This window comes from Curcuma longa, chromosome 3, assembly GCF_044706935.1.
Source record: "Curcuma longa cultivar G26 ecotype Majalengka, Jawa Barat chromosome 3, ITB_CL_G26_1.1, whole genome shotgun sequence".
Lineage (NCBI taxonomy): Eukaryota > Viridiplantae > Streptophyta > Magnoliopsida > Zingiberales > Zingiberaceae > Curcuma > Curcuma longa.
In genome coordinates, this window is record NC_133863.1 from 15093641 (window position 1) to 15109356 (window position 15716).

At 36.6% G+C, this 15716-nt stretch overlaps 4 protein-coding genes across 4 annotated transcripts; all 4 read left to right on the forward strand.

Annotated features, from left to right (window-relative positions):
• The first annotated feature begins 191 nt into the window (after nucleotides 1-191).
• On the forward strand, nucleotides 192-2954 carry LOC141825438 (uncharacterized). Its single transcript, XM_074712821.1, has 3 exons — nucleotides 192-344; nucleotides 1554-2066; nucleotides 2744-2954. Exon 2 carries the CDS (start codon nucleotides 1559-1561, stop codon nucleotides 1724-1726), a length of 168 nt encoding a protein of 55 aa, XP_074568922.1. The 5' UTR covers nucleotides 192-344; nucleotides 1554-1558; the 3' UTR covers nucleotides 1727-2066; nucleotides 2744-2954.
• A 2400-nt stretch (nucleotides 2955-5354) lies between these two features.
• LOC141823759 (ras-related protein RABE1a-like) lies at nucleotides 5355-6986 on the forward strand. The gene is made up of 8 exons (XM_074711004.1): nucleotides 5355-5359; nucleotides 5887-5937; nucleotides 6053-6163; nucleotides 6267-6322; nucleotides 6409-6506; nucleotides 6624-6695; nucleotides 6771-6854; nucleotides 6921-6986. The coding sequence occupies exons 1-8, from the start codon at nucleotides 5355-5357 to the stop codon at nucleotides 6984-6986; spliced, it is 543 nt and encodes a 180-aa protein (XP_074567105.1).
• Nucleotides 6987-7678: 692 nt separating this feature from the next.
• Nucleotides 7679-9001, forward strand: LOC141822718 (CAX-interacting protein 4). The gene has a single exon (XM_074710053.1). It carries the CDS (start codon nucleotides 7747-7749, stop codon nucleotides 8692-8694), a length of 948 nt encoding a protein of 315 aa, XP_074566154.1. The 5' UTR covers nucleotides 7679-7746; the 3' UTR covers nucleotides 8695-9001.
• Nucleotides 9002-12752: 3751 nt separating this feature from the next.
• Nucleotides 12753-14243, forward strand: LOC141823530 (noroxomaritidine/norcraugsodine reductase-like). The gene is made up of 5 exons (XM_074710830.1): nucleotides 12753-13000; nucleotides 13090-13297; nucleotides 13378-13594; nucleotides 13746-13852; nucleotides 13949-14243. The coding sequence occupies exons 1-5, from the start codon at nucleotides 12912-12914 to the stop codon at nucleotides 14129-14131; spliced, it is 804 nt and encodes a 267-aa protein (XP_074566931.1). The 5' UTR covers nucleotides 12753-12911; the 3' UTR covers nucleotides 14132-14243.
• Nucleotides 14244-15716: the final 1473 nt, after the last annotated feature.

Consider the following 15716-nt stretch of genomic DNA (forward strand, 5'->3'; position numbering starts at 1 on the left):
GCAAATATTGTCATTGTGCTAAACCCCATGCTTGTAAATGCATATTGGGAATGTTTTTAACAATTCTATCTGGTTTTGTGAGGCGGATCCGGATCGTGGACACGATGTCTGGTCTAGATCCGACCCATTTGGATGGTTAAGAACTACGAATGTGTAGTTACGCTTTCTCGTTTTCACTGACTTTTGCAAACAAATCGGCGACGAAGACGAAGACGACAGTTGGTACCACCGTTTTCTCTCTGCTTCACTTTTCTTGTTTGCATTCGATACTTTGCTGCTCTGCACAGTCGATCGCCCAGACGATTTACTGAAACGTCGTCGATCGATTTCTCGGTCCAAAGCAGGTTTCAATTCGATCACCACTCTCTGATTTACAATTCGATGATTATTTCAATAGAAGATTTGTTTTTTTTGTATCGGGAAGATTCCGGCAAAAAGGGTGGGAAGGGAGCTTGGTATGGTTGTTCTGGTACCAAAAGTACCGGTTAGGGTTCTTTGTTCTTCGGAGGGCCATGTCCTCGTAAGGACAAGGAAATGAAGTGAAAGCATTTATCTAATTGTGACCTTTATGCAGTCATTAAATTGCAAGCTATAGGTTTTCCCTGACGGGGAAAAGAAGTCAGCAATTGGTTGAATGTCAAGTCTTTGATGTTCTTGCTAACTGTTGGTTCTTTTAGGCTGTGGGCTTTGGGCATATTGTTATAAAAGTATGAAGGTGGAACTTTTTGGTTGAAATAAAATGCAACCTAACAAATTTTTAGGATTTAGTGGCTATCTCGACTCTTACAGATTATTAGGACCAACCCAGATCATCTAGTCCTTTGTGTTGAATCAACTAGCAGAGGGCTTGTATGTAGGCAGTTGCTTGGCCTTTCTATTGCTGAAATTAAATGTATGCCTGCTGTCAAGATCCTCTTCTCTGGTGCCTAATCCTGAATTTTGTTAAGAAGAATTTTTAAGTCACTCAGATATGAATCATTTACCAATAAATCAACGCCTAGTTCAACAACCAGAGAGTACTGTTTTTGCATTACCTTTTGATCTCAACAATTTCTGATGGTTTGATCAATAATTAGAAATTGATGTTAAATATCAATAATATTTGATACTTTTTAAAAATGTTTTTGACATGAGTCCATAATGAGCTAAAATTAAAAAAGGTTTGTCTCAGTGTTCATCGCCAACTCATATTATGGGAGATGTTGTGCAGAAGCTAAGTAGGGAAAGATTGTTTTTGTTTCAAAAATCATCACCTCAACTACACCACCAACTTGCTCAATGACAGAAAAAGTTTGTGGTTGATGATGCATTCTAAAATATCCACTGTCTTGGAGTGCAATCAGAATTTTATCGCAAAATGGATGTTTATCTCAAATCTGTCATATTTATTAGGTCTCATTTGTCTCGATCGTGTCGCTATGCATGTCTTGTAGTCCATAGTGTAAGTGTGTGTGGTACCATCTGATCTAGATCAGTAGGCATAGTGCTAGTCTCACTTTGATCTTAAAAACACTCCTAATCTTTTATTTCTTGTTTTGGATTATGCATCACAGGTAACATGGGGATAATCAGAAGCAGTTTCTTCTTTCTAATGGGGACTGGTTGCGGAGTGTACATTGCCCAGAATTACAATGTCCCAAACATAAAGAAACTCATAAATACATATATGTTTGTCGCAAAGCAAGTTGAAGAATCCTACAGGAAGCCTAAGAAAGATGATGATTAGCCAGCATTAAAGTAATCTTTTCCTTGGCATCGATTTCCCACATTATCCATGGACACCTTACCTGAAGAATGGTTGAAGATCACTACATTTAGTTGATCATGATCTGGCAAGATAATATACTCGCACCTTTATCTTTCTGATGTATAACAGCATTTGTGCTATAGTATGCTTCATTCAACCTGCTTTTTGTTACAGAATTTGCATGACATATATTAATAATTCAGTGCAGCAACATACTTTGCACGGATGAAGAATTTGAGCTTCATGTATATGTCCAAATGACACTACGGTTTGGAATCTTTTAAAAGGGCGCAACCATGACCAGTTCTTCTAAAATAGGGTAAAACTAACGTAACCGAACTCGACTCAATTTTTAAATAAACTATTCCCAACATAATGATTGAAATTACTTAAATTTGGTATGACTTAACCAAAATGGATCATACAGTGCATAAAAATTAAAACTTTCAATGATTATTTTTATTTTTCTGTGTGATTTAAGCTGCATCAAGATGGTAATTAATGTGAACTTACATGAGTCGATGTTATTTATCACGTTATTGTCACTTTTTGCTGCATCTACATGCAGCGGCGGTATCATATGTTTTACTTGCAACATTAAACACTTAAATGCTCTCTTCTCAGAACTGAATAGCAGTGCCCTTTTAATAACTAATTGCCAAGCAGGCTTTCATATGCGTAGGTTGAGAGTATAGTTCTGAGTATTATTTACAACTTTTAGTAAAAAGATCTACAACTTTTAGAATGATTTTCTTTTTCATGAAAGAAATACTATGGACTCTGGTGGTTTCAAAGAAGAGAAATGATACACTATATATGAAAACGCAGCATAATACATTATAGACTTGGACCCCACATCTATATAATGTAGTGTATCATACTGTATTTTTATACTGCATTTTCATATAGTATATACATTTCTCATAATGCAACTGTGCAAGTCACTAAAACCTGCGAGCTGGTATGTTGTGCTAAATCTGGTTCTGGTTTTTGAAGGAATGGAGAGAGAACTGCAAAAAGAAGGGATTCTAGTAAGAGTCAGCAGGATGCTAAGCCTTGGGACTGTTTCCATTATTTTGGAGGACATCTTTTTGTCATTCATCTCTACTTTGATCGTGTAATGTTAGAACACAGAACCTTCACTTTTGAGCATTGCTTGGAGATTTGTTACTGTCGTCTTTATATCAAAAGTGCATGTTCCATCTTATACATTTGTGTGTGTTTCCAAGGTGATGTCGACGACATTTTGAAGTATTTTACAAAATATATATTGTTAAAACTAACAGGGCGATACCTCCCGTTGCTCACTACAAGATAAATTTAATTTTTAAACTTTTTAACGAATGAATCCTCCGCTGTTCCATTGTTAGTGTAAAAAAGGTGCTATTTGTTTATGTTTTTCAAACTTTATAGAGCAATTGAAGTTTCTCAACGTTAATAAAGAGCTTCGGTGGTGGTCTCTCGCTCATCTTCGCTCGCCTCCTACTTCGACGGTCGTTCCCACGGCCAGAAGAGCGACACCGCTGTCGGCCTCCTTCTGTTCATATCTCCAGCTCTTGAGATAAACGTCTTCTTCCTCCTATTGGCGGATTGATTAGTTTCGTAAGCATTTGCTGGCCATTCGTTTTCCCCTATTTGGTTTCTTCGATTTATGGTCTAATGGTTTTTGATCTGCTTCCTTGGGAGGGAGGGGAGGGATCTGCAGTGGAGGTGGCTTAATAGAGGAGATTGCTGATCCCTCCATCGGTGGTTATAGCGATGGATGTTCCACCTGCTAGGGCACGAGCCGATTACGTCTACTTAATCAAACTTTTGCTGATCGGAGACAGCGGTAAGGTCATTCCGTTGTTTTTTTCACCACGGGTTTGGTGAAGTTTTCATGTGTTTTTGTTTATTCGTTTTGTCACTGAAAGGTCTGACTTTTCTTTTTTTTTTTTCTCCTAATTTTGATTTTTGCACGATATGGACGTGATTTTGGGTCTGGATTAAATGATCTACGTGAAGCTTGGATTTTGATGATTTATTAGGGCCGCTGTACCAGATAAACTGTTATGCTTCCACAAATGCAATATTGGAACTGCGTTTTATTGGATCTCTTAATTATCATAGCTTCCCTTGGTTATTGTGTGACGCGATCAAAGTCTGACAGTTCGTACTTCAGTTCAGTTACGGTGGATTAACTTTTTTTCTTAACATCGCAAAGATTCGGACTGGCGTTTCTAGTGTTCTAATTGTTTAGAAAACTTTGGAGTTGCCTATTTCTCATCTACTGTATAACGAGTAAACTACGATTTTGTGCTTCTAGCTGGGCGTTAGTTATCAGATACAGAATGTCATGCATACTTTATGGTGGGCCATTTACAGAACCATTATGGTTTTTGTTGAATCCAATTGCTAATCTGGATTTTGCAATAGTTTATGGTTTTGAGTGTTAGAATATATGCAAAGCTGGATGAGTAAATAGGAATAACTCTACATAATTACCCCTGCAAAAAGAATGTTGAATGTAGTTCCACATGACATGTCCTTAGTTATGAAAGTTGAGTTATTTTATTGGAGAGAGAAAACAAAAGAAGAATATGAAAGCTCTTTTCTTGACAAAGTGTGCCTAAATTTATATATCTTTACTATTTTATTTCCTCCAATCTTTCCTTGTATGCATGTCCTAAGAACTTGGGTTCTCAATTTTTTGTTACTTGATGTTTCTTGTTGCTTTGTGCATGCTTCTTATCAATTTCAATTGCCCCCGACTTTTGTTTTATAATGAGACTTCATCCAATAAGTGGTACATTTGAGAATGAAGACATGAATCTTGTCCCTTCATTGGGCTCTATGCAAGGTTATATCAATTTAGTATTTTGATTTTATCCTTCCATTGCTCTCTAAACAAGCCTATCTAAACCTTTTATATACACGAATTATGTCAACCCTATAGTGATTGTTAATTATTTTTTAAGTAAGGTTATTGTACTTTATCAGGTTCATATGTTCTGGTGAAAGTGTATTTATTTCATGTTTGAAAAATACATACATAGCACAAAATCTCTGTTCTCAAAATGATCATTTCCTGTGATCCTATATATTTGAGAGATTCTGAAGTCTTTAGAGAGAAGACTATTGTGAGTATTTCATGTACCACAATTTCATATCCAGGAAGATCAACTGGCTTTTAAATAACATCAACAGAATCTTGGTCGGTCACAAGATGAACAAGTTAGGCTTCCCTCTTTTTGGTTAGCATGCCTTCCCTATTTTAGAGAGTATTCTCATTGTAAAGTGGATAATTTTGCTTAGTTTGAATCTCTCTTGCAATTATGCTTATTCTATTCACATCATGCAGGATCAGAGCAGTGAATCCTTAGATGTATATCATGATTATATCTACTGGATTTAGGGAAAACAAATGTTGAGGTTTACAAAATTCCATGAATTGCTCCAAGTGGTTCACGGATATAAAGTTTGTCAAAAGGGCTAAATTCTCTATCATATTCTTTACCAAATTTGTTCCTTATGCTTCTATTTTGTGTGGCATTTTGAAATGGGTACCTGATTTCTTTCATGTTTATGTAGAAGAACCAGGATTGACCATGCCTATTATCTTGTAGGTATGAAGTAAGTTACTATTCCAAGTGGTAGGCTCTTGGTTTGTTTTTCTCTTTTTCGAGTATTTGTTTATGTATTATAAGCCGTAACTTGGATGGAGTCTGTTGCCATAAATGTTCCTTTTTTTTATTGGGATCGTACCAGGAGTATCCTACAGTTCTTTTTTTGTGAAGAAATAATTCAGGATGAGGCTTGGCTTCGTAAAAATGTATCCTTGTAGTCAACTTCAAGTATGATTGCACATCAGATATTACTGCTGTATAGAGAGAGCATTGTTGTCTTTGTGTACGTATAGTCAATTAATCCATCTCCACCACATACATCATTGTTCTGAGGTAATTGACATGAGAGTGTGCATGTATTTGACATGTTGCTTCCGCATAAAATTTTGTTGTCTTTGTCTACTTATATCCAATTATTTCTGTTACGTAATGAAATGAGGCGTGCATATAGAACTGTATATACCAAAAATAATTGCACCTTATTAATTTACACATAAAAGAAATTTGATCTTTATGAATCTCCTTGTCATGAAGTTTTTATTTCTCTGATGGCTCTTTCACAACAAGTTTCATTACCACAATAGGGTAGGTTATGTTTCAAGCTCTTACAGGCTTTTCTTTTCTTTTAGCTAACTTGCTTACTTTCTACGGTGCTACTTTTTTATTTCTGACTAAAAATGATCTGCTGTCTTTTGTACAGTATTGATTTTAAAATAAGAACTGTAGAATTGGATGGGAAACGAATTAAACTGCAAATTTGGCACACAGCTGATCAAGAGCATTTCCGAACTATAACAACTGGTAGGTTTACATTGTGTTTTTTCTTGAAGCAAGTACTTCGAGGGAGTAACTTTTGCATTCTTGATTTTTTTTTTCCAAAAGCTTTTTTGGATTAACATGATATATATAATTTTTGGTGCCATGGCCATTTTGCTTGTTTATGATGTCACTGATGAGTCATCTTATAACAGTAATCATATCTACATTTTGTTCTATAATTAATTGTTTAGATTGTTTTCTTCCTCTTTCTGCCTGATTGCCTGCTTATCTCAACAGACATTAGGAATTGGATCCGTAACATTGAACATCACGCTTCTGACAATGTGAACAAAATTATTGTTGGTAACAAGGCTGATATGGATGAAAGCAAACAGGTATGTTCGCTAGGTCCATTTTAGGTACTAATTATGTCTTCTATATCCCTCCAACTATGATAGTGATTTGGGCGCTTCCCCTCTTTGAAGGCTTTACATTTGTGATTTCACTCACAGGCTGTGCCTGCTGCCAAGGGACAAGCACTTGCTGATGAATATGGAATCAAGTTCTTCGAAACTGTAAGTAGAGTAAATGCCTCTTTTGAATTTGATTGCTGCTTCTACTTTCTAACCACTGGTGTTTGTGCTGCATACAGTGCCAAGACAAATTTGAATGTGGAACAGGTCTTCTTTTCAATAGCAAAAGACATTAAGCAAAGACTTTCTAAAACGGACAGCGAAGCTGAGGTAGAAAGAAATGTGATTGTGCTAAATTTTGCGCAATATTCTTATGCATTTATTGATTTGCTGCAGGATCGAACAATTAAGATCAACAAACCAGACCGGGGAACTGCTGAGAATCACGATGCAAGGGCTTAATTAATGTAGTAAAGGGCTTAGAATCCAGTTTTGCTGCTAAATCTATACATATTTTGCATTTATTTTTACATCTATTGCGAATTTTAAAGCCTTATAAACTTATCATGGATTTTATAGTTATAAGAAATCTATTGATAAATTATAAAATGGAAATATTTGTTGAACTTTGCGGAGTAAGAGTATAAGAAATAAGCTAGATATGCATTGGTTAAAACTAAATTAGTAAATTTCAGAACCGTGTGAAACTCTTGGAAAAACAAGCTTTACCTATTTTATTTGATTATTCAAACAATGCATTTAAGATATGAGTTAATCAATACATCTACTATAACATGTATATGTTTTATATCAAATGTTTTTCAAATCTATTACAATTTTTAGATTTCTCAACTAACAAATGGTTTATCAAACTCTATGTTTCTAATTAATTGGAAAACTTTATCAAACTCTTTTTTGATTTCATAAGATCATATGATTGGTTTTATATTTTAAACAATATGACGAAATTTATTTTTAAATGTTGACTTGGATTTCTTATTTGGCGACTTGGACTTTGCCGTGGTCCTTTCGGATCCGGATTGAATTTATGTTCGGGCATTAATAGATCCGAATATCCGATCCTAAAACCGCTTGTTTTTTTATTCTATTTATTAGTGCATTGAGAAACATCCAGACGTCTTTCACGAAACGTTCGTTCGTCGTCGCAGATCCCCAATCCTCTTCCTTACGTCTGAAGAAACCCTAGCTTCGATCGAGCAAGATGCCGGCGACGGCGGGCCGCGTTCGCATGCCGGCGAACAACCGGGTGCATAGTAGCGCAGCCCTGCAGACCCACGGCATCTGGCAGAGTGCCATCGGCTACGATCCCTACGCCCCCACCAACAAGGACTCCGACAAAGGATCCGCCCTCCCCGGAGAGGATGGCGCCGCGGCATCCTCGGAAAACGCCTACGCTAGTTTCCAAGGTCTCCTCGCCCTCGCACGCGTCACCGGTTCCGGCTCCAACGAGGCCCGTGGCGCCTGCAAGAAGTGCGGCCGCGTCGGCCATCTCACCTTCCAGTGTCGCAACTTCCTCAGTGCCAAGGATCCCGACAAGGAGAAGGACGACGCCGCCCTCCAGGCTGCTGCCACCGCTGCCTTCGAGCAGATCAAGAAGTCAAACGGACTCAAGCCGGAAAGCAGCGAGGAGGACGATGAAGAGGAGGAAGAGGAGAGTGACAGCTCGGACTCTGATGTGGATCCAGAGATTGAGAAGATCATCGCCGCAAGATTCGGTAAAAAATCAAAGAAGAAGAGCGCCGACCACAAGAGAGCGAATGATTCTAAAGGGGAGAAGGTGAGCCATCGACATAGGCAGCGGAGCAGGAGGAAGAGGTCGGATGATAGTGATGAATCTGACAATGATGAAGAGGATGAGAAGAGACAGAAGAGGAGGAGACGTAAGGGCTCGGAAGACGATGTGGAAGAGGACAAACATGGGCGCAGGCACAGCAGGAGGAGTAGGAGGGATAAAAAGAGGAGGAAGAGCTACCGGAAGAGGGATGAATCTGATGACTACGATGATGACTCTGAAGATGAATTTGATAGGCGACACCGACACCATCACAAACGGAGACATCATCGAAGGAATGACTCTGCGAGTGATTCTGATGATGGCGATAGTGACAAAGCCAAATCCCGGAAGAAGTCTCGTAGGCACCATGATTGACATAGAAGGCAGAGAGCCATGGTTCTGAAATGTGCATGGTCGAAAGGGGAGGAAATCAAGCGCAGATAAGAGTGCCAAGCACAAGCACAAGCACGATGGACAAATAATTCGGTCAGTAGGGTTTTCTTATGCTATAAAAACAGTAATATGGTTTGCTTTTGTAATGTTTTAACTCTTAAACTTCAAATTATATGTTTGAGATGTTATATTGTGCTAAAACTTCAAAAGCTATCTCTAAATTGGCATATGATCTTGTAATTTGATATTGTTAAACTATTTGTGATGATTATGATATTATGCTTTGTCATTCTTGAATTCTGCATGCATGTTGTCTTTTAAATGATAAGATTTAGACTACTCAATTGTTCTTTCGGAATTTTAAGATGCTTGTGAAGAACAGTCGAAATTGACAATTAGTCTTTTGATTCTGGTCGTGATGGATATGGAAATACTCATTCTGATAAAGAGGTTACCATTCTTTGGATTTGTGCATTAAAATTCTACATTAAGTTCAACAGTAGCAATAATATTTACCAGACTTTATTACACGGATACATATCTTCTTGAAGTGATTATCCATCTTGGTGATCTAAATATGAAAGTTTTTTTTCTTCTTCTGCATTGTATCTGCATATTCACACTTAATCTTGCAAGTTTAGTTCAAGAACAAGTGAAAACATGTTGGAGGTTGTAGCTTATCCTAATGAATATGAAGTACTCTTCAGATTTGTGAATAGCTTTTCTTTTCTTTATAAATTTTGGTGATATAACTTACAAGTTAAAGATAAGAAAATGTTGTCAATTTAACAAAAGAAACAAACACATAAATTTTCATGGAAGAAAATTATTTGTACTTTCTCTCGCTCTCTTTTTAATAGTTTGGTTGCTTCATAACATCATATTATTTATCATTGGGGAATGACGACTCAAGTTGATAAATTGACATGAAATGCTTTAACCCATAATAATATGGGCTCGATGTCAATTTGGTTATAAAAATATTGTTGTGGTAATAATCCAAATAAAAATCGGGCAATTAAAGACGCTTTTGTATCTTATAAACTAATAAATATAAATTTATTGTATGTGTCTTATAAAGTTTTAGCTGAGCAATTAAAGAAGCTTTCGTAAATGGAATAATTGAATCATAAATATCAATCATGATTGCACTGCAGCAATCCAATTTGATACGATGGTAAATTTAAGGGGAATGAACAAAGTTTTGTTAGTAAAGTAAATGAGTAAATATATATATGTTGCTTTTATAATAAAGAGCAACTTGGTCTCATATTCTTACTCTTCCAATATAAATTAAATGAAAATATTATTAGACTTTCTTCAAACATGAACAATATATAAAAGAAACGAATCTTAAAAAAAGTTTCGACTTTAAAATGTGTCGTGCATATAATTCGTCATTAAGCTACGTACACTTGTGTTTTTCAATCTCCATCTTTGCCATTCTTCTTAATTTGCCTCTATAGTACTCGCATATGTTAGAGCCGAGCCGAGCCGATGTGAGAGCAGTGTCAAATCTCCCTTCTTTCTTTCTGAAGCGGACTCCAAGGAACGTGAATAGGAGGAGGTTATATATAGGTATAGTAGATGATCTTAAAAGCTCGATCGTTTTGTTTTTCTTGTACGCTTGTATTCATTCCAGTGGCCAGTGTAAGAGAAGTGCTAACCTCATGATTTTGATAGCTAGATATAAAACAAAAAGAAAACAAAGCAAATTATATATGCCAAGAAAAAAAAACATAAAAACTTCAACAAGTATGTTAATCAATGTAACAATTTTCGAATCGAGCATACTATTCCAGTATATGTTCTCGGACGTGGCACAAGTGCTTCAACGTAACAAACGGAGCCTCCAATAAGTTCTTTATTAACTCTCCACGGGTCATCATGCATGTTCCAGTATATGTTCCCTGTTAATGTTATGACCACAAGGTAGTGAGGAATAACAACTTAGGAAAATAATCTAGCTAGAGAACAACAAAAAGAGTCGAAAGAATATATATAACAAATTAAGGGTATGAGATAGCATTAATGTGAAAGTAATAATTACATTATTGCCAATTTATCATAATTTAAATTTTATTAAATGGTGTGAATATTTCCTATAATGCCCCTTTATGTAATTAGTGGTCGATAGATTTTAATTAGTCTACTTCAATCGAATTAATGATTAGATTAATTAGGTAGTCGATTTATCATTGTCGTCAAATTATATAACATTTTTGAACAAAATTGTTTGAAGGCACTGCACTTAATTAGGACTTCAAATAAATGAATATATAAAATAGCAAATTAAGAAACCACAAGAGTATAATTAGCAATAATTATTAATTAATTACATCTTTAAAATAAAATAGTGTCCGGCCGCCTTCTCCTTGTACCAATTTTTTATATTATATATATATATATATATATATATATATATATATATATATATTGTCATGTCATGGCAGGCTGTAAATATTTCAGTGTGAATGAGGTAGGCGGATGTCAATTGTCAAAGCAAGCAGAAATAAGTGACCAACTGACCGACCGACTGACTGACTGACTGACTACAAGCTCGAAGCCGCCGACTGCATGCCAGAAATAAGCGAATACAAACAAGAATGCATTCAATGACCGATCGATATGATGGGGTTTGTATCAACCTACAACGGAAATGAATGATTATATATATATATATATATATATTACTTTACTGTACTGGATCTTATTAGTAGGAGGATTACCATAATATCCACAATAAATAAAAAAAAGGCAATTGTATCACAGGAAATTAATTTGCAAATTCAAAATGCACACACAAATTAATGGTCAAGTGAAGTGACAACGAGAAGTGATATATGCCCATCTTCATCATCTCCTCTCCTGCGAGAAGTGATATACAAACATAATAATACATTATATATATATACCCATTATATTTCATGAGCCTACAGAAATTAAAACCAAATGCCAGCTTAATGTGAATTAATGAAAGTAGTTATGCATGTTAGGATTATTGACTATTCTAGTCGAGGTAATTCGACTCATCTATCAATTAATAATAAGTAAGTAAAATCTAGAAACTCTGAGTCGATATCTAAAGTACTTAAGTATTCAACCAATTAAGAGTATAAATTTCAACGTCCTTGGCGAAGCAATATGACCGTTATTTGGACAATTTAATTTATTTATATCATGAACTACGTACTACTTAAGTATTCAACCAATTTAGAGTATAAATTTCAACGTCCTTAGCGAAGCAATATGACCGTTGTTTGGACAATTTAATTATTTATATCATGAACGTACGGCAACTTGGATGGATATATAAAATGAACTAGCTAGATGATATATATATAATCGATCATTTCCTTTTACGAATGCAATCATATATATATATATATATATATATATATATACACGAGTAAACTAGCTAGATGATTATGCTTAGAATTTTCATTGCATTTAAAATATAATGACTCATTTTATTATAATAATAATTATTATTATTCCTTTTCTTCTTTTCGAACCATATATTCTACTAATTTGTTCTGTTCGTTTTAGCAAATAAATCTCTACTAATTTATTCAATTAATTTGATTTGCTCGCTTCTCCCACTTATCTTGTTCGGCCTCGTCTCCCACTTATCTTTTCATCTTCTTCCAGCTCGTTACCAAACTCATCCTCCGCCCTTCATTCAATTTGTGCCTTGCCTTCCTCAAATATATATATATATATATATATATATATATATATAATCTTTATATAAATAAAATATTTTATAAATCTCGGGTAGGTGTTCATATTATCTCATAGAATAGTCATCTCAATTATTTATTAGTATAAATGTAATATTAAATTACCTCCAAATTAAATCTTGATAGCTGTCATTTCATATCTTTCTATAATGTTTTCTTTAGCACTCCAACCACCCACAGTTGAAAAAGAAATGGTCCAGAGACTGCAATAATGGAGCTGGCGCATCTCCCAGACAGACAGCCCTCATATGAAAATTAAGCAAAAGAAAAAGATGTCACCTTTCCCAATCCTCCAACAACTCCCTCGCCTCCCACCATCAATACGCTCTGACTTCTCTTCCTCCAGCCTCTATTAAACTACTAAATCCATCTCCATCTTCGTCACTCAGCCATCATCTCTAGCTAGCCAGCAAGTAAACAGAGTCCTTAGGGTTGAGCTCCCACAGATCCAGAATCATGGCGGCTTCCCACAACGGCAATTTATCAAACAGATGGTCTCTCGCCGGATCCACTGCTCTTGTCACCGGCGGCACCAAAGGAATCGGGTAATTTCCTTTCTAAATTTGCGTCTTTTGCAACCAATTTATTCTCGATTCGCACTTCGTCATGCATCTTTTAACTATTCTGTTCGTAGATTCTCCATCGTCGAAGAGCTGGCCTTACTGGGTGCCGCAGTCCACACCTGCTCCAGAAACGAAGCGGAGCTCAACAAGTGCCTGCAGGACTGGGAGAAGAAGGGCTTCAAGGTCACCGGCACCGTCTGCGACGTGTCCTCGCCGTCCGACCGGGAGAGGCTGCTGCAGGATGTCAAGGCCGTCTTCGACGGAAAGCTTAACATACTCGTATATCACTTCTCCTCAATAATGAACTCTTCTTCTTCTGTCGATGCATGGTTCTTCATCGCGCTCCGGTTGATTCGCAGGTGAACAATGCGGGAACAGGGTACCCGAAGCCGGTGACGCTGTGCACGGCGGACGACTTCAAGTACATCATGACGACCAACGTCGAAGCAGCTTTCCACGTCTGCCAGTTGGCTCACCCTCTGCTGAAGGCTTCCGGGAGAGGCAGCATCGTCTTCAACTCATCCATATCCGGCTCCATCGCTCTCGAGTACCTCTCCATCTACGGCATCACCAAAGGTTTTACAGAAAAAAACAAAACTTCAACAGAAATGAACTAAAAAAAGGAAAATTTTTTATTTAGACATTGCCAGATCTAGAAAAAGAATTGAATCATCGATAGATCATCGAATAGAAATTCTAACTGACCTGGGGCGGGCGATATTTTTAGGTGGGCTGAATCAGCTTGCGAGGAGCTTAGCTTGCGAGTGGGCGAAGGACAACATTCGCGCGAACAGCGTCGCCCCCGGCGCCGTGGACACACCGCTGATGAAGCCAGTAAGCTAGCCTTAGTGTGAAATTTAAGATACGAATTTAATTAGTTTTAGTCTAGCTAGCGTAGAATTGTTTGGTTTGATGAGTTTGGGGCGACAGGCATTCGACAACAAAGAGTTCGTGGAAAAGGAGGCATTACACGTGCCACTGGGGCGGCTGGGGGTGCCAGAGGACGTGGCTCCGGTGGTGGCGTTCCTTTGCTTGCCGGCGGCGTCGTACGTCACCGGACAAGTCATTGCGATCGATGGAGGACGCAGTGTGAATGGCTACTATGCCATATGATTATTATATATGGAGAATGGGCATTTGGCAATTTCCTTATCCATGTTATATTTTCATCCTAAGAGTTGTGTTTTTATTGATAAAGTTAAACATACATCTCCTCTTAATAATACTATTGGCAATTTATCAAAAGAAAGGCGTAGGCGTATTTAATTTTATTGATGCATATTTTCTAAATGGATTGGAAGTAATGTGAGTCCATACCATGTGATATTAATTTAAAATCTTTTTAGTGATCAAGCACTTTTGGCTAATAACTTTACTTTTGAGAACATCCACTCTATTCTATGAGAACAATGGTCTTCCTAATTGATCTGATTAGTACTTAATTAAATTTTTATTAGTAGATCAGCTTTTCTTGCATCTTATAACTTTTGTAGATAATGCAGAATAGAATAGGAATTAATAATTGAGACGTTTTTTGGGGCACTACCTATCAACTACACTTTAATTAACAGGCATCGTGCCTCAACCACAATGGGGGGGACACGTTTCCACCAGATGCGTCAAACTCTACCTACTCTTACTTTTTCGCCACCATTTAATGCCTCAACCAAATATTTTGAAAAATTAAAAAAATATATATATATATATTTTTACTTTAAAAACGCAATTTTGGGCAGTAAAATTAACTAACAGTTGGGGGCATTTCAATAATTAATAAATAAAAATTATAAGAGGTAAAATAATAATTCCAAAACTATGAAGCTTAATTTGAGCACAAAAATGAAAATTTCTTGAAATTTATTGATAATGTTTAATTAGGTGGCACGTTATTTTCATACTTCCGTGCGACACAGCTAAGCTAGCAGCCATCCACTACCACAACAAGGCATTCTTTTGGTTTAACTTGTAGGTAGCACGGTTCGAACGTCACCTTCTCGAATAGTTAAGTTAATCAAATTGCTTTCGTCTTAAAGCTTTTGGTTGAGTTAATATATAAACACTTAATCATAGTTCTTTCTTGAATTCAGATGTGCTGCAGATACAGTGAAATTAGTTACTAACTGAGGGTTAGGCACCCAGAGACTCTTGCAATGTTAATTATGAATTGTACATAAAGATATTTCATATTAAAAATACTTGGTGACCCAGTCCAACACTTGTTACTACTTCCCAATGTTAAGGGTGTGACCTTACATAAGCCAATTTATTGCAGGTGTTGAAAAATGCTATTCGACTAATATATGCAAAATATGTACACCTCTAGAAAGAATGGAGGATCTTCTCTTGGAAATTATTTCTCATGTTCTGGTAACAAGTTCATCGCATCTAGTGGGTGATGTGCTGAGTGAGATTAATCAACTGACAACGAAGAATGAGGGTAGCATAAATGATATAGGTGCACAATTATTCACTCATTAAAATCATGAATAAGCAAATTGAATCCACATTGGAAGAGTGTTGCCATGTGGCCGACCAGTTACAATGAACAAATTGTTAGTTATCTAACTTCACTGTTGAAACAAATCAGTTACTGATCACAAGGCCTCCAGAAGCTAAAGCAAAAGGATACTACACCAGATCCCACTATCTGACGATATAGGGAGCCCAAATATAGGTCTTGAGCTCCATCTCTAGCTGT

Bases quoted from the DNA above. Each gene is read 5' to 3' on its own strand.
- LOC141822718 (XM_074710053.1), top strand. From the start codon at position 7,747: ATGCCGGCGACGGCGGGCCGCGTTCGCATGCCGGCGAACAACCGGGTG.
- LOC141825438 (XM_074712821.1), top strand. From the start codon at position 1,559: ATGGGGATAATCAGAAGCAGTTTCTTCTTTCTAATGGGGACTGGTTGC.
- LOC141823530 (XM_074710830.1), top strand. From the start codon at position 12,912: ATGGCGGCTTCCCACAACGGCAATTTATCAAACAGATGGTCTCTCGCC. The intron at 13,298-13,377 runs GTATATCACTTC...GTTGATTCGCAG, and splicing joins ACGGAAAGCTTAACATACTC to GTGAACAATGCGGGAACAGG. The intron at 13,853-13,948 runs GTAAGCTAGCCT...TTGGGGCGACAG, and splicing joins ACACACCGCTGATGAAGCCA to GCATTCGACAACAAAGAGTT.
- LOC141823759 (XM_074711004.1), top strand. The intron at 6,696-6,770 runs GTAAATGCCTCT...TACAGTGCCAAG, and splicing joins TCTTCGAAACTGTAAGTAGA to ACAAATTTGAATGTGGAACA. The intron at 6,855-6,920 runs GTAGAAAGAAAT...GATTTGCTGCAG, and splicing joins AAACGGACAGCGAAGCTGAG to GATCGAACAATTAAGATCAA.